The 19272-nt window shown below is 44.0% G+C and overlaps 1 protein-coding gene across 3 annotated transcripts in view; it reads right to left on the reverse strand.

Annotated features, from left to right (window-relative positions):
* Positions 1-17733, reverse strand: part of LOC127595928 (membrane-associated guanylate kinase, WW and PDZ domain-containing protein 1) — a 79131-nt gene extending 61398 nt beyond the window's left edge. The window contains exon 1 of one of the 3 annotated variants that reach the window (XM_052057948.1): positions 17055-17733. Coding sequence is in view for 2 of the 3 variants with exons in the window: in XM_052057947.1 (XP_051913907.1) it covers positions 16605-16687 (83 nt within the window). In the remaining variant the exon portion in view is untranslated. Of the gene's footprint in view, positions 1-16604; positions 17020-17054 lie in introns of those variants that run through there. The other 2 variants (XM_052057947.1, XM_052057949.1) reach the window with 2 other exon arrangements.
* Between the last annotated feature and the right edge of the window lie 1539 nt (positions 17734-19272).

Here is a 19272-nt window from a genome sequence, read left to right on the forward strand (position 1 = left end):
TGTTCATTTGGTGGCCAACGAATGCAGCCGTAATTTGAGAGAGGTGCAACAATTAATAAACAACTAATCGATTATCAAATTAATCAAAAATTATTTACAAATCCTGTTTTATTCCAATTTGTTGAAATCCTTGGAAAATTCAGCCTCTCGAAGGAGACTATTTTCCAATTTCTGTTGTCCTCCATGAAAATGACTGACGACCTTTGTGTTGATTCAAAATAAAACATTTGCAAACATCTGCTTTGACTGCTTTTAAAACAATCAACATTCTTCCCTATTTTCTGACCTGGTATAATCCAAACCAGTATTGAATCTGAATGAAGTTGTGTGTTTTCTGCACTGACAATGTGAAATATTGTCCTGGTTTGCAATCATTGTGGAAATTAACCCATTTAATCCCACCGGACACATTTGTGACGGACAACAATGATTTAATTTACTGGGCTCAAAATGTTTTTATTACTGATTACTTCAAAGGGCTACCAATGACACCTGATTTTGACATTTACATGTCTGGGGAAAATTTGGGATTAAATGGGTTAAAGCATGTGTTTTATCCACTTCCCCTGAGACTGATTCACCAAACCCCTAGGGTTCGATCGAACCCAGGTTAAGAACCACTGACATAGACGGAAAGACGCAGAGCTTCAGAACAGACTTATTTTCGCAGAGCATAAAGAATACAGTGACCCTCTAAAATGGCTTTCGCAATTTCTTTTTTTTTTTGTAATCGTTACCCCATATTCACATTTCTTTTTCCAGTGATAAATATTGCCGATGTCAATTATTTTCTGATTTCGTATTTGCAGTCAGGCCCGGCCCGAAATTATTCCTTACCCGTCTGTGATGTTTTGCATCATTTGTTAGCAATAAGATAAACGGATGTGTTAAAGAGCTAATCTGCATCACAACTAGCCGAGTATTACAAATACAAAAAGTATACGTTGCTTCACTGCGTCACAAAGATGAACACAGACGACGCAATCCACCGTCGATGTTTGCTTGCAATAACAATGCACCACTGAGATTTGTGACCTTGAGGTCATGAAAGCGCTGACCAGTACAGCTCTCCTTTCACTGAGTTCCCATCAAACACAATTCTGCTCGGGCACGTCGGGGTCCTTGTGGCCTGCGACCCCTCCAAACACTCCACAATGAAATTTCAGACAACCCCAATCAGTCAGTGGCCAAATGCACATCCTGTGGAATCTATTCTTAGAAATCAGTTTTTTCCCCTCTTTTCATTTTATTTGTCTACTCAGAGAGGGAAAAAAAGCTTGTAGCTTAAGGCGATAACAGTACACAGAAGAGACTTACAGCTGTGTCATGTTGTTGAGAAAGTTCTTTTTATTCCTGACAGCAGAGCCAATACAGCGGTGCCTTGAGATATGAGTTGACCACACTCTTAACTCAAAACAATTGTATTTCAAAACATCTGTCCCCATTGGATGGAGAGGTCTTTCATCTCCCCCACTAAAAAATGGAAACATAAGAAAATATCATAATTCTGTAATCCATTTAAACTGAGTAATAACAGAAATAGAATGTAAAGACTAAAAATCTTGAGCATTATTACTCAATGCTGCAATTATTTCACGATCATTCAATTTTCATTGAGGATAAGGCCTGTGAGTATTATTAAATTATCAGTCTAAATGTGTTGCCCCGCCATTTGTGTTCAAATATTCTTTGCTTCTAAAACTAATGCTAACATTAGCAATACAATAGCATTTTGTTTTTGTTAGAATTAAGCTAAGCAGACTAGTTCAATAGTCAATGCAAAGTTGTTTGAAATACAGAAAATGTAATTCTGTTTTGGTTTATGTTTAGTGTGACGGTAAATTTCGGCTGGGTGTGGCATCAAACAATTTGAAGCCTCTTTTGATGAATGGTTTACTAAGATAAGATAAGATAAGATATCCTTTATTCGTCCCACACTGGGGAAATTGACAGCCTCCAGCAGCAAGAATGTATGTAGAAAGAAGAAAGGAGAAAGAGAAAAAAAAAAAAACAAACATCTTTCAATTAAATACAATATGAACACAAATGGATAAATCGCAGTACCATTTACAATTTTCCTTCACATCATTTAATTATTATTATTATTATGATTGTTATTTTTTATTCATCAGCCTGACAGCAGTCGGTAGGAACGAGCGTCGGTATCGCTCCTTCTTGCAGCTCGGGTGTAACAGTCTCTGGCTGAAGGAGCTACCAAGTGCTGTCAGGGCGGGCTGGAGGGGGTGGTAGGGACTGGCCATCATAGCTTTTAGCTTAGTTAGCATCCTTCTGTTGCCAAATGTTGTTGTTGTGAAGTGAATTGAATTGATACTTGCAAGTAGGGTCCCACATATCGGCACCAGTGCACATACAGTACAAATCAAGCAAAATGAGATCTCAAGATCTCTCTTAATGACGTCACTTATGTCAAGTTGATCCAAAGCACAGAAACAGGCACATGAAAGAAAGGTGCACAACACACACATTAATTAGCGTGATTCAAAAATTGAATGGCTGACTGAAAAGTGACCCGATGGGTTTACAATAGAATGCTGATGTCCACATGCATTTGCTTGGAGGCGCCGTCAGTGGAGAACATGTAATGAGTCTTATGCTTCTTCGATCAAAACTGTTGCCAACGTGGCGGGCTATAATTTAAAAATTTCGACGTCCAGGTGGGTGGCAATGTGGATGCCCCCAAACTAACCACCACCCTCCTCTCCCCAGGTGGATACTCGGGTCCGCCGCCTAGCTGCATATAATAATTGCTCCATGCTGATATTTTCGCCAGCTATATGTTGAATATCAGTGAATGAGTTCATTCTTCAGCTCCAACTTCGGGTATATGGAAACATCCTGAACCAGACAACGTGCCATCCAAATGAATAATATTGTCACTGTCTACATTAACAATTGCAAATGTCCACTTTGTGGAACTAATAAAGTCTATATAATCTTATTATGGCAGCTCTACCTATTGTTATGCTGGCATTGTACCCACGACACAAGTGAGGTGGTCAGGACAGCGCCCGTCAGCTCCACTGATTTCCCCAACATTTCCACCCACAAAGAGTCAGGCTATCGCGATTGAAGGCACCGGTGCCAAGTGATAGCTCACTGACACAACTGTCCACAGCCGTTTTTGTAAAGCGCCCGAAAAGTTCACAAGCCTATGGCAAGTGGATTCACCATTTAAAAGCTAAATGTAATTAAAAGTAGGTGGGTTCCAGTCAAATATTTTTCTTCAAAAATTCAATAAATGCAAAAATAAACCCAAATGAAAATGCTAGAAATGTGAAAAAAACGCCTTAAATTTGCAGAAACCTTTTTAGAATTTAGGCTGGATTTTTCAGTGTACCACTAAAGGAAAATACACATTTTGGCGATGGAAACAGGTTTTGCGAAATACACAATGGCAACAACGGACACCACGTCGCATGTTTTGACCAAATATTATGTCACATGTACATATTGTCACAAAAAATGGCAGCGGATGATGAAGTAAGGCAAAATGCTGACAGCTTGAATGCTGACACAATTGTGACCAGAGTTCTTTCAAACCACGAAAGCTCGATCAGCAATCTGTCCATCACCGCATTTGTTGACAGTCAGCCGAATGTCTTGTGGCACGGAGATGCTCTCATATGACGTCATCCCATGGCGTGGACTCCTCTCCTCTCAATATTTGTAAAATATGTTCATTTTGACCATTTTTCATTTGAAGTCGCTAAAATATTTTGAAACATTTGGATGAGAAACCCCATTATTGTAGACCAGTAGTTCTTAACTTGGGTTCGGTGAATCAGTCTCAGGGGTTCGACGGAGCCTCTGCAATGGAGGTTAAGACACATGCGACTCAACATGTCAATTAGTTATGACTTGGCCATCACTGGCTGCTGATGATCACATGACATTGCTTGTCCAATCAGTGCTGTGGGAAATTTAGTACATTTCGTAGTCAACGTGCGACCGTCGTGATAGTACGTCGTTCAATTAAAAAATATATACATTCCTTGAAATTGTATTTACTTTTTTTCTGTTTTTAATGTTTTTTTATACTTTGAATTTTTGAATATATTGTAGTTATAATGACATTTTGAATCATTGGAATTTACACTCAAGATGCTGAAACAGACTTGTGACAAACAACAGAGAGAGATGTATAGTTAGGTATCAGTAATTCACTTTTATCTAGTTCTGTACCAGTATCTGCATCACATACCCAGTTTCGTGTAGCTGTGAAATTTGAAGGTGTTTGCCATAGCGGCCAAGCACCTTTTGACGTCAGAGGCTGCTGTGATCTAACTGTGATAATTATGAACACGCCATTGTCCACATTCTGTTTCGGCTTGAAATGTGATTCACAATACTTGATATTTGATCAAACTTGATATGTTGTGTTCTCCTTTTAAGTTCAACTGGTTGTCCTTTCTGCATGTGAATATTTAGGCTGGCTGTGTGTTTTGTCAGCTCGATTGTGACCGGTGTGCCCAATTTGTCTCCCTGGGTGCAAGCACTCACAGCGAGGGGGACGGAGAACTTTTTCATATGACCCAAGTCAGCATGAACAACCATTATGAAATAAAATCATTGCAGACCAGTTACTGCACATTTAGAGGCAAACAAAGTGAACACATTTGTGTTTAAGTGCATGCTCATTTAAACAGTGCACACATCTGGATAATTGCAATATTCACTGAGTCAACATATAACCACTAAACATGCATGAACGCACAAATAATGACAAATATTGCCATATGTGAGACACCTACTGGAAGGAAGCCACACACACACACACACACACACACACAAATCCAATTCATTCTGTTCACTGCTCACATGACAGAAGGGAGCTGAAAGCACAAATGTGATCATTCATCATGAGGAAAATGACCAGACACGCCAACCACAGCTGACATCCATGGGGAAACAGGCGTAAGATGGTGTTGGAGCTAACATGTATCATGTGCAAATAGACCGCTGTTTGATTGCCGCTTGCAGCTGAACAATGTTACAAAGTCAAGAAGATGCTGGAGCGCCGTCATGTGTTTTTGACGTGGTTTGTCATCAAGTCAACTTTGGACAGAGATAGGACTTTTCTTCACATCACCACCTTAAAATGACAGCCTTGTGATGAGAACAGAATCACCGGCATTGGCATGGCAACTACAATTCATCTTCTCACGTGATCTACAGTATAGTCTTGTCGGGAGGGGAAAAATCCTCAACAGCTTCATGTTAATGATGGTGAATGTAGCGCGCTCACAACAAAACGCATCATCACTTTGGACGGTCAAATAAAAACAAAGTAAGACTGATGACAAAACTTGGGTTTAAAAAAAAAAGGGAAACACAATGAAAATAATGAGCACTTTGTTACAGCTGCAGCTGTTGTGAAAGTGCTATATAAATCAAGATGTAATATATTGTATTGTAAATAAGGAGAAAATAAGAAGAAGTGGTACAAAAGAAATAACAGAAAAATAAAAATACTGGAAAAAATGCAGATAAATTTCAAGAAAGATTAAAATAAAAAACTTGAAAATAATGATCACAAAAGAATAACAAAAATAACAGCAAAAAACACAATAAAAAATGTATCAAAGATAAAAACAATGGGGTCATACATAGCAGTCATAATAGTCATTCTCTGCAGATGATAAAGTAAATTTGCCTGTGAGCAGTCTTATATAATCTCTCGAAATATGTTTCTGCACCGTTTGTGTTCATTCTTAGCCTTTGTACCAATGGTGTTTCCCTTTGCATGGTAGCACTCAGCTCGTGGTTGCTACGTGGTTGTTTAAAATACACAACATGTAATTCTAATTTCAGCTCGACATTAACCTTCAACTGGGAATTGAATTAAACAATGTCAAGCTTCTTTTTTTTAGAAGAATCGTTCACTAGTTGGCAAACTGCTACTTGTCATGAAATGAGTTGAGTCACCAATATTAATCAGAGGACCATGCTTAGACTAATGGGGGCATGTAGAACATATTAATTATTACTAATAAAATTGTTGACACTTTAAGGTTGAATTTTGAACGTAGAATAAATACTGAGTTTTGAAATCACTAAATAGTCCATCCATTCCCCAACAGTTGTATTTATCAATGATGATTTCAATATCAATACAAATCAATGAGATTTTTCCATAATCCCCCAGCCCTCATATACATTGCGCAAAGCAGGTGAGGGCATGATTTTCTTCATTCCGCACAGCAAAAACAAAGACTCTCTATTCCGTTGTGACTTGTCGTGAAACATGCTGCTTCTAATCTTGCGCAGCATCCTCCCAGGGGTGATGCTGAGGTCATCCAAGTAAAGCATCTTGCATCTTAAATAGGCACTGACCTCGGAACGACAAAAATGAGTGTGCGCAAGAGACTCCTCATATCTCCGATTTTCCCCAGCCGACCACCTTTTCAGGCACGTGCATCCTGACCCAACGGCATCGTTAGGCCGATTTTAGGGTAGGCGGAAGCCTCCTTAAAATGCAATTAATTATTAATTGAATTAAAATGATTGACTTTGGTATGCGTGTACATTTATGGGGTTCCTTCATTGATGGAGTAAGTCGTGCGACATTATCCAATCCGCCCCACTCGACCCTCCATATTAACTAGAAGCCCAGTCCATGATTTTCCTGCGACCTTGCTTGCACTGGCGGATGATTAAACACAGGAAAGAGAGGGGAAAAAAGAATGTGAAAGAAGAACAAAAGAAAGTCTCTCAAGAAAGTAAGTCTTCATCACTGCTGGTAGTAAGAATTAGTTTGCACCTGCCTAACAGCAGAAAGCCCCCCACTTGTCAAGGCTCTTGGCTGTATAAAAGAAGCTGAAGGGTATAACTCAGGGGTGCCTATTAGGTAGATCCTGATCTACCGGTAGATCTAAGACAGGTGCCAAGTAGATCCGAGGAGTGTCGAGGAGGAAAAAAAACAACCATTTGTGTGTCTTTCTACATGTTAGTAATATATTTTTTTGTGTTTATGTATGCTACACCCTAATCATCCTATCGGTCTCATTTTCACCCAAAGAAATATTTAAAAAATAAAATAAAGTAGCGCTCTATCTTTTATCGTCATGATTCTCATTCAGAGTTTGCTTCATGTACAATTCACCGAGGGCACGGCAAAGAATAGGAATGAAGGAGGGCCCAGGGAAGCACTTTAAAACTGTACGTGTGAGCTACGATAGTTAACAGGCTGCAAAAGTGCATCGCATGCCTCAGTTTCAGGCTGTTTCTCATCATGGTGTGTGTGTGTGTGTGTGTGTGTGTGTGTGTGTGTGTGTGTGTGTGTGTGTGTGTGTGTGTGTGTGTGTGCGTGCGTGTGTGCGTGCGTGCGTGTGTGTGTGCGTGCGTGCGTGCTGCGTACGTGCGTGCGTGCGTGCGTGCGTGTGTGTGTGTGTGAGCGTGCGTGTGAGCGTGCGTGCGTGCGTACGCGCCGGTAAGGGTAGATCCCGGGAGGTTAGTTGATCGAAAATTAGATCTTCTGTCCAAAAGGTTTGGGCACCCCTGAACTGAATGCTTAAATTCACACCATTGAAACAGGCGATGACTTGATTGACTTATGGTTGTCAAAAGTGGATGATAATCATACCAACTAATAACATCACTGCATCCATATTGAACAATAGTAATCAGGACATCTTCACGTACTAGGAATGTGAGTTTAAAAGATTTTATTTGTGATGCATAAAGTCTACGAATCATATGCAACCCAATATGGATATGAAATATGAAACATTTACCGCAAAGTGCATCATGTAAGATTTAGATTACATGACATTTTATTTAGGAAAGTTATGATTAGAAAGGGAAGAGAGTCAAGAGGTAAAGATAAGCCAAAATATTTACTTCTGGAACATTACTTTTATTGTTTCATTCAAACGTCATGAAGTAATGCTTTTCTCAAACCACCGAGGCACAGATGCAGCAAAATATAACTCTGTGACTTCAAATGTATTTCAGAGCAAACACTTTGATGTGAGCCAAAGTTGTATCATCAGCCTCTATGCACTCACAACGCGGTGATGGACCGATTTGCCACTTTCAAGACAGACATTCAGGCATTCTTTGATCTTTCCAGCCACCAAGTAGCTGGCAATTGCAGCTGTCAATTCAGTTTACATTCGATCAAATCCTCAAACTATACTTTTCTCTGTCATTTTTTTGTTTGTAGAAAATGAAAGGCATGGTTTACTTTGTGAGAACACGGTGACCTTATTTGCAGACAGTTTCGCATACGATTTCGATGCGTACATTTTGTCTGTGGTTAATGCTGTACTGCATTAAAAAAAAAGACTGAAATACCACATCAAATATAATGTTGACTTTAAACTTAAACACAGTATTATCGATCTTCATTAGTTGTTTATGACATTTTTTTTGCTTGTGTACTACACTTACTCGCATCGTGCACATCCTGTCCATAAAATCGAGTGACACCCCTGCCCTGACCTCTCCCTCCCGACATTCCCACCAAACTGCGCGAGTGACATGGGCTGAACTAAAGCTCCGTCCTGCACGCCCACTTCCAAATCTAGGGCATGCCAGTGCCACGCACAAAATGGACAGCAGTGGCAGATTTAAAAATAAAAGATTAAATGCTTGTGGCTGGTAAAACATAGAATAGACCTCGCAGAGACACGAAAGAGCACGGGAACGTGCTTACACACTCAATACCCACCCAGTACATGAAAAAGCTGATATGAATACATGGAAAGAAAAGAACTGTGGCGCATCTGCGCACGCCAGCAACAAATCTATGACAGTGAGTGATGACCAACCGTTTGCAGTCTCACCTGAAAACATTGCAGATATCAAGCACTGATAGGATTTTACTGATGCTACTAATGCATTAGTCCCTGATAAGTGAAAATAAATGTCTTGTAAATTGGACACACCGCAGAGAAGAAGCCAAATCTATAAAGCTTTTAAATGGTACACATTTTCATGGCACAGGCATAGCTACGTACAGTAGCTAGCTAACTGCACGTTACAGCCAGAAGGTGGACATTCCGTCAGTACTGACACCTGTTTTGTTAACGATTGCCGAATGATGGGAAATTTATTAAAAATGACAGACAAAACATTGACGTATGTGGGTTTTGCCCATCAGTGTAATCGTCACAATACCGACGGACCTCTTAGCCCGTCACTGACGGACGGGTGCCCATGCCACTAACAGATGATGAATGACGGACCAAGGTTATTTTGCAAATTGCCCAACTCTGTGCGCAATTGTCAAAAAAATCATTGATGGGAAAAAAGACACCCACGTTCCTATTCAGTGAGAGAGCAACGATTCATGGCAGACATCTGGGAAACTGAAATTGTGTTACTCACGCTATATGTCCACATTGAAAGACGACATACTGTAGTTCTCAGTCTTGGCATGTTTCCAACAATTATATTCAAACACGTAGAATGTATTTAGAAACTACATTTACTTTGTGCTTACTGTTTTTAAAGAATACTAAAATGTAGCCAAACGTCAGGGTCTACACTTGGAAACAGTTCCTGGATCAGTTGCTGATGGGCAGAGTAATTCTTATACAAGAAAATATGAATTCAGCGAGTCCCAAGGAAGCACAAAAGAAAGTTGTGTTTCTCTATACAGTAAATAAAAACTTGTAAAATAAAAAAGTGTTCATTTCTAACAGCCTAATATTCATTTTACTTCCACTTCTATAGCAAATGTGGACAACCTTTGATCAAGTTTTGATTTGGAATTGAATGTTCAATATTCCCTGGGCATTTGCATGAATAGAAAGTGAGCTTTGCCCTGTTTTACTGCTGCTTCTCCTCTATCCCCCCGCCCCCTTTTTTCCCTCCTGCTCAGTGAGGGGGCTCGGTGGCGATGATGGAACTGAGGCTGTATCTGTAAGGATTCAGCATTGAACAATTGCACCAGGTTCTGAGGAAGAACCGCTTCCCTGAAGGCATTGAACCGTGACGCTTTATTTCATGAAATGGATCCTCATGTCTTTTCAGTACAACATGAAAAAGTTGCCCATTTGGTATCCATCAATCTTTGCAAACTGTGGGCCTGCAAAGCCCTTGGAGACTCTTTTATGAAAAAGAGCCATTCTGATGAACTTAACCGTTATTGAGAGCGCAACTGTAAGTGTCACACACCTGACGGGAGAATGGAGTGAGAGTGATGTTCCCTTAGGGGATATTTTATCATTCAGGATCAAGGTCAAGAAATGCATGTGCATGTTGTGCTGTGTACATGCTGCTGTGGTGAGGAATACCGCAGAGACAAGAGGTCCTCTCTCTTAGTCTGCCATGACGCATTACGCCTCACACTGCGGCCGGAGATGAGCTCTCGGCAGGAAGTACTGTACCAGCAATTTCATCAAACTAGCAGCTGAGAATTATGCATGAAAAAAAATGGCAAATACTGTACTCCTTCATCCAGGTCATTGTTGTTGTCTGAGAACGGCAACCAAAGCGGCTCAATTTCCACATACCCTCAAGGACCCTGCTAAGGGTGTAGAGCTGGTCCACTGTTCCACGGCCGGGACGAAAACCACACTGCTCCTCCTCAATCTGAGGCTCGACTTCCTGACGGACCCTCCTCTCCAGCACCCCTGAATAGACCTTACCAGGGAGGCTGAGGAGTGTGATCCCTCTGTAGTTGGAACACACCCTCCGGTCCCCCTTTTTAAAAAGAGGGACTACCACCCCGGTCTGCCAATCCAGAGGCACTCTCCCCGTTGACCACGCGATGTTGCAGAGCCGTGTCAACCAGGACAGCCCCACAACATCCAGAACCTTGAGGAACTCCGGGCGGATCTCATCCACCCCTGGGGCCTTGCCACCGAGGAGCTTTTTAACCACATCGGTGACTTCAACCACAGAGATAGGAGAGCCCACCTCAGAGTCCTCGGACTCTGCTTCCTCCAAGGAAGGCGTGTTGGTGGGGTTGAGGAGGTCTTCGAAGTACTCTGCCCACCGGTTCACAACGTCCCGAGTCGAAGTCAGCAGCGCCCCATCCCCACTGTACACAGTGTTAGTGGTGCACTGCTTCCCCCTCCTGAGACGTCGGATGGTGGACCAGAATTTCCTCGAAGTCGTCCGGAAGTCGGCTTCCATGGCCTCACCGAACTCTTCCCACGCTCGGGTTTTTGCCTCGGCGACCACCGAAGCCGCGGTCCGCTTGGCCAGTCGATACCCGTCAGCTGCCTCTGGGGTCCCACAGGCCATAAAGGCTCGATAGGACTCCTTCTTCAGCTTGACGGCATCCCTTACTGCTGGTGTCCACCAGCGAGTACGGGGATTGCCGCCACGACAGGCACCAACCACCTTACGGCCACAACTCAGATTGGCCGCCTCAACAATAGAGGCACGGAACATGGTCCACTTGGGCTCAATGTCCCCCGCCTCCCCCGGAACATGGGAAGAGCTCTGTCGAAGGTGGGAGTTGAAACTCCTTCTGACGGGGGATTCCTCCAGACGCTCCCAACAAACCCTCACGATACGTTTGGGTCTGCCAGGACGGACTGGCATCTTTCCCCACCATCGGAGCCTACTCACCACCAGGTGGTGATCAGTTGACAGCTCCGCCCCTCTCTTCACCCGAGTGTCCAGAACATGCGGCCGCAAATCCGATGATACAACTACAAAGTCGATCATCGAACTGCGGCCTAGGGTGTCCTGGTGCCAAGTGCACATATGGACACCCTTATGTTTGAACAAGGTGTTCGTTATGGACAATCCGTGGCGAGCACAGAAGTCCAATAACAAAACACCACTCGAGTTCTGATCGGGGGGGCCGTTCCTCCCAATCACGCCCCTCCAAGTCTCACTGTCATTGCCCACGTGAGCATTGAAGTCCCCCAGCAGAACAAGGGAGTCCCCAGCAGGAGCACTCTCCAGCACACCCTCCAAGGACTCCAAAAAGGGTGGGTATGCTGAGCTGCTGTTTGGTGCATATGCACAAACAACAGTCAGGACCCGTCCACCCACCCGAAGGCGGAGGGAGGCAACCCTCTCGTCTACCGGTGTGAACCCCAATGTACAGGCACTGAGCCGGGGGGCAATGAGTATGCCCACACCTGCTCTGCGCCTCTCACCGTGAGCAACTCCAGAGTGGAAGAGAGTCCAACCCCTCTCGAGAGAACTGGTACCAGAACCCAAGCTGTGTGTGGAGGCAAGTCCGACTATATCCAGTCGGAAATTCTCTGCCTCACACACCAGCTCGGGCTCCTTCCCTGCCAGAGGGGTGACATTCCATGTCCCAAGAGCTAGCTTCTGCAGCCGAGGATCGGACCGCCAGGGTCCCCGTCTTTGGCTGCCGCCCAGCTCACATAGCACCCGACCCCTTTGGCCCCTCTCATGGGTGGTGAGCCCATGGGAAGGGGGACCCACGTTGCCTCTTCGGGCTGTGCCCGGCCGGGCCCCCTGGGTGTAGGCCCGGCCACCAGGCGCTTGCCAACGAGCCCCACCTCCAGGCCTGGCTCCAGAGTGGGGCCCCGGTGACCCGCGTCCGGGCAAGGGAAACCTTGGTCCATATATTGTAGTCATCATAAGGGTCTATGAGCCATGCTTTGTCTGGCCCCTCACCTAGAACCTGTTTGCCATGGGTGACCCTGCCAGGGGCATAAAGCCCCAGACAACTTAGCTCCTAGGATCATTGGGACACGCAAACCCCTCCACCACGGTAAGGTGACGGCTCACGGAGGGGGCGGCTCAATTTACAAACGATTCAATGTCCTGAGAAGATCTACGGTTTGAGGGTTTTTTTTGTCTGCTGACTTTTTATTTTTATTCCTTACATTTGAAAAACAGATATCTGTACTTTCTAGTTTTTACTGGGTCAAAAAAGGATCATTTTGGGGGGGGGGGGGGGGCGGGGGGTCGATTTGGATCTTGGGGTCTCCAGTCCTTATAAAGGTGGAAAAAAACAGAAAGAGCAGCTATGTGGAGGAAAAAGAACAAAGCATGAACGGCGAGGTATTTCCCATCCGAGACCTTATTTAAGAGAACTGTTTCACATTGTAGGCTCCAAGAATACATGGCGACTGTGTTGTGTGCTGAATACCACCTAAATACCACCATCTAACAACTTAAATAGGTATGGTGCATTCTCCCAGCTGTAATCATTGCTAACTTAATGTATTTTTGCAGTTAGTTCACAACATTAGCAAAGTTATATATGTACATTTGACCAGTGTATCCAGATATTTTTTTATCCCTTTGCACCAAATCAAATACATGTAGAAAGTCTAGCGTCTGAAGTACTGTACTTGTAGGGGACCGGCAAAATCAAGACAATAATAGTCCGTCTTTATGCGTACCGGGCCTTGAATATTAAATGTGTTCAATATTTACAACATTTATCAACATTTTAGAACACTCCCACCTGAGGTCCTTTTTCGAAACACTTGGGTGACATCGCCACAACATACCTTGTATGGAAGTGATTGTTGTTCTTCATTTTTGTGATATCATGTGTGATCAAGCAAGATGTTTGCCTTTCTTTTGAGATCTGTGGTGAAACAGAATCTGCTCGACAGGCTGATCGGTGCAGCATCGGCCTAGGTACAACCTCTTTATCAGTCTGTCGTGGTAAAGAAGGAGCTAAGCACAAGGGCAAACTTCTTGATTTACCGGTCTCGATCTATGTTGACGACGAGCTGTGGGTCGTGGTCGAATGAACAAGATCGCCGGTGCAAGCGGCAAAAATGAGTTTCCTCCAAAGGCTCTCCCTTAGAGATAGTTTGAAAGCCTCAGTCATCCGGGAGGAGCTCAAAGTAGAACTGCTGCTCCTCCAAATAGAGAGAAGAAGAATAAGGTGTCTCGCGCATCAAATCAAGCTATCTCATTGGTGAGTTGTTCCGGGCCCCAGGGACAACCCATCATACAGCTGGCTTGGGAAAGCCTTGGCCCCCCCCCCCCCCCCCCTCCCATAAGAGCTGGACGTAGTGGCTGGAGAGAGGAACATCTGGGCTTCCTTGCAACATGACTCCAGATAAGCGGCGAAAAATGGATGGATGGTGTTTTGTTGAGATTATTGGAGCACACCCCACAGAGGGCACACAAAACGGTTAAAAGTCTGTGTTTTTTTTATCTTCATGTGTGTGGTCTGTCTCAGATCAACAATCTTTTTAGATTTGCAAAATACTTATGTATGTATCATCCCCAAGATTACTGCTAGCAAGCTATTTCAGACCCTGTTATCAGGAAAATTTCTCTTAACACACCGCAGACCAGATCAAGCAGTTCGGAAGATGAATGAATGAACACCTCAGACCACAGAATAATCTGATAACATAAAATAGTCTGGTGCTGGATGTCCTTGGTTTTGGGAAAGTGCAAAATCTTGACAAAAAAATCAAATGGTGAAGAAAAGTTTAACATGATCTCCTCACATATAGTACAAGGCACTCAGTCTTTGCACATGATTACAGCACTTATTGTCAAACATATACTGTGCACAATATTTGAAAACCAAGAATTTTTACACTGCCTTTCCACTGTACAGCGTGTGAAAAAAAAAATGTCACATCCAAAAACGGTTGTGTCACCATACTGTAAGTAGCAAAGGGTGTGTTCACCTTATACACAGTAGACTCCTGGCTTATATTAACACAAAATTAGTGATTCACAGGGAAGGTCACACCTAAGCAGGTCTTCCTCAGGTGGGTGTCTTCCATTCGTGCTGATTCAGTACAGCTCCAGTTGAAGGTGACCCCTCCCTCGCCTGCCCCTGCTGCCTGTCTCACCACATGTTATTGATCCCCCACTCGTCCAACTAACATCCGACTCAAGGACTTTCTCGACATTTCAGATATGCCTCTGTGTAAATGGTGACACCACACGTCACCAGTGAGCTCTTATTGACTCTGTTCGAGTTTCACTGGCTTAACTGATCCAAATCGAATCACGCTAAAAAAGGTGAGCATGGGAATGATGTCGTGTTCGTCTGTGTTGTCGTTGAGATTTCGTGAATTGTGGAGAGGACTAAGAATAGAGCAGACTACAAGTGCAGAATCTAAATGCAGTGGCTGGGAGCAAAGGTTTGGACCACAGATGGGAGAATGTGCCTGCGTAGCCCTGCCCTGTCAAGGGTAAACACATACACGCACGCACACACACACACACACACACACACACATTCAAACATAAACACATGCACAATATGCACACACACCATTTTTGCCTCACCTTAAAACAGCAGCATGAATATGCATAAAGCCGAAGGACACAGGAGGTATCTAATTAGGCAATCAGCAACTCCCCGATGCAATCCGATGACAGAGGATGGATGCGCCTTGCTTTCTCCTCCCCTCTTGTTAGTCATGCTCTCTATCTACATGCATTCCTACTCAAGGGGTGATACAAACTTAAAACAATTATTGGCGAATCATGAAAGAGGTAGAGCAGGCTTTGCTGGGTTATCATTGTAACAAATTCATCACAACATCCTTGACTGCAAAGGGCAACAGAGCAGCATATAAAGTCGGGGCCACGCATACTCATCCGTCACTCCCCTGGATCATGCAGGGACACACCCTCAACCAATAACACATACCTTGAGGTACTTGTGCGCATCCTTGCACAAACAACTCCAGAAAACATCCATCTGTTTTCCTCGCTGAGGTGAGCTGAAGCCAGTCACAGCTGACACCCTGGACTGGTCGCCAGTCAATTGCGGGGGCCTTGAAATACGAGTTTGATTCGATACATAGCCACACTTCTTTTTCAAATCATTTTTCTCCAGTGAAATGAATGTGAACGCCATTCGCCGTTTTCAACTGACCCAAAAAAGCCAAAATGTTAATTAAAAAGCACTCTATAATTGGAGTCTACATTTACAAATGCATATATTACTGATATAATTAAATAAGATGCAATAACATAAACATATTTTGTCACACATTTTTATTTCAACATTGTACTGCTCCTTCTGGTGTGCCGGCCTTCGCCATCTGGGGGCAATATTTTACAGATGTAGAGATATACGGTTGCAGCTCCTCAGTAAGCAGCAGCAAAATTTGTTGCTCTTCGTAAAGGATGAACAATACATCATTGTGAATATAGTTATATTATCTGTCCACATGTACTGCTACACCATTTGTGTTCAAATATCTGTCACTTGAAGAGACAATATTACATACAGGTAGATGCTATTTGTTAGCCTGTCTAAGGCATTTTGCCTTGTTTTTTAGCATTAAGCTAAGAGAGACAGACACACACACACTATACGGCTATACTGTTTATATTTTCTGAACAGATTAATGGCATTTTCATTCATCTCACTGGAGAAAGAGGATGCGAGACACAAATACAACTTGTATCTCAGGACAACACTATATCACAAAATTAATGAAAACAACCACTTGGATGCCTTCACTAGGCACAACATTGATATTTTTAAGGGGCAAACTTTCTGGTTAAGAAAACACGACTCGCAAGCTTACACGGATCACCTGCTGTGCCCAAACTTCACCTGTTCACGTGACCCGCACCACACACACACACACACACACACACACACACACATACACACATGACATCATGTCCACTGCACGCATGCACGCAACGGATGCCGGTGCAAATCCTGTATCATTCACTGCCTGTTTACTGACCTGCTGTGGCGCTGACACACACACATCCTCTTCAAGCAGTTGAGCCGCTCAAAGAGGATCCTTTTGAACGCGTCTATATACATTGCCGGCCGGAAGTGCACGTTAAATCCTGGACTTGCGAATTACTGTTTTGATTTGGAGAAAGCACAAGCGTGGTGGCTGCAATGAGGAATGCCGCCGCTGCTGCCGCCGCGTCCCGGAGAAAAAAAACTCGAGAGGATACGCGCGGCTGACGGGATACTTGGACACTAGTGAGAGATGTTGGAGATGGGAAAGGAGAGCGAGAGAGGAGAGAGAGAAGCGAGAGAGAGCGGGATGGCACGTTCATATTGCTCACGCACACAAACACAATCTGCTTTCAAACATGTCGCTCTATGGATCATGCCTGACATGCTCTTTTAATTTATGACGCCACAACGTAACACACTTTCATTCCAAAGAAGCTCTTACCTCCATGTTCGCTTTCTCCGCTGCAAATAAATTCAATAGGTGGAGTTTGTTTCCTCTGGCACGGTTGTTAGACATTTCTTTTTGTCTTACTTCTTCCTCTTCTTTATTATTATTGTTATTATTTGGGGGTGGGATATTAAATTTGCGTTTTGGGCACAACACACAATTTAGCTAGATGTGTCATTGAAGTTCAAGCGCGGTGCGTTAAAATACCGAGCGAGCGTCTATTGTTGCACACGACCTGCTGGCAAAGCTGCATGACTCGGATCGCATTTGTCAGAGGTGACCACAAGAGAAAAGAAAGCGAGTCCACTTTGCTCCCAGAAGACGAAAGAGAATGGCAAGACGTCAAGACAAGAGGGCAAATACGAAGAAGGTCAAAAGGGAAGTTGAGAGGCGGAAGCTTGGGAGGGAAGAAAAAGCAAAGGAGTTAAACGTACCGCCCCTTGTTTGTCTCAGGAAATCTACCTGGCACCTGCAGCATCATTCAGAACAGGAACAAAAGTCTCCCCCTTTCTACAACTTTTTACAAGTACACTGAAAAAAACCCAGTCCCTTCTATTTATCCAATGTCATCACATTTGAACATGTGCGTTGCTGATTGAAAGATGCCAAGCTGAGATAATTGTCGTGAAAATTTTTGCCTTCTCGAAATTTAAGCTTACTTTTCTTCCTTACTTTTACACAACAAAAGAACATCCTCTAAAAATAGTTGAAATGACACCTTAGATTGAGATTCCAAGTCAGTGATGCTGGAGACTCGAATTGCCCCACGGGGATAAATATAGTTTTCTGAATCTGAATCTGAATATTGTACTTCCACATTTTTTTTAAACAGTGCAACACCCACTAAATAAAAATTGAGAATAGAAATTATTTGAACTCTGATAGGAGTCACTGATGGCATAGTGGTACACTCGCCTGACTTGTGTGTGGGCAGCGTGTGATCGGTTCCCACTCAGTGACGGTGTGGATGTGTGTGTTGTTGGGGGAAGAGCGGCTTCTTCCCCGCGTGTTCGTTGACTTTCGGACTAGGAGAATGTTGGTAATCCACATAAAAGCTGGAGTCGATGAACAGTTCCTTCAACGGGTTGAATTTATATTTCTGCAGTTTACGAATCGATTCGGGCTCCTGAGGGGTCCAGATTTCAATCAGGAAGTGTAAAAGTGTAAAAAAACACATTCATGAGGTTATATAGAGACAATATGGTAATGAGAGGTGGGGAGGTAGCCCTCTCATGCAAATCCCAGAAACAAAGAAATTTACATGTCATCTGACCCGGTGTGGCTAGAAGAAGTTGGGAGTGGTGAGGTGAGACCAGACCACCACTACCCACCATTTGTTGTGATGGCAGGAACACAGATACTTGAGATAACAGTTCCTCTTTTGATATTAAACATGTCCTGTGGAGGGGGGCCCTAAAAGTGGTGGTGGTCGAGGGGCACTAAAGGTGATTGTGAACACATCCATCCATCCATCCATCATCTACCGCTTATCCGGGGCCGGTTCGCGGGGGCAACAGCTTTAGCAGGGAAGCCCAGACTTCCCTCTCCCTAGCTACTTCTTCCAGCTCTCCCCGGGGGATCCCGAGTCGTTCCCAGGCAAGCTGGGTGACAGTCTCTCCAGCGTGTCCTGGGTCTTCCTCGGGGTTTCCTCCCGGTGGGACATGACCAGAACACCTCACCGGGGAGGCGCTCAGGAGGCATCCGAATCAGATGCCCAAGCCACCTCATCTGGCTCCTCTCGATGTGGAGGAGAAGCGGCTCGACTCTGAGCCCCTCCCGGATGACTGAGCTTCTCACCTTATCTCTAAGGGAGAGCCCGGACACCCTGCGGAGAAAACTCATTTCAGCCGCTTGTATCCGGGATCTCGTTCTTTCGGTCACGACCCATAGCTCGTGACCATAAGTGAGGGTTGGGACGTAGATCGACCGGTAAATTGAGAGCTTCGCCTTTTGGCTCAGCTCCTTCTTCACCACGACAGACCGATACAACGTCCACATCACAGCAGACGCTGCACCGATCCGCCTGTCGATCTCCCGCTCCCTCCTACCCCCACTCGTGAACAAGACCCCAAGATACTTGAACTCCTCCACTTGCGGTAAGATCTCCTCCCCGACCCGGAGGGGGCACTCCACCCTTTTCCGACTGAGGACCATGGTTTCAGATTTGGAGGTGCTGATTTTCATCCCAACCGCTTCACACTCGGCTGCGAAA

This window comes from Hippocampus zosterae, chromosome 2 (genome assembly GCF_025434085.1).
Source record: "Hippocampus zosterae strain Florida chromosome 2, ASM2543408v3, whole genome shotgun sequence".
Classification (NCBI taxonomy): domain Eukaryota; kingdom Metazoa; phylum Chordata; class Actinopteri; order Syngnathiformes; family Syngnathidae; genus Hippocampus; species Hippocampus zosterae.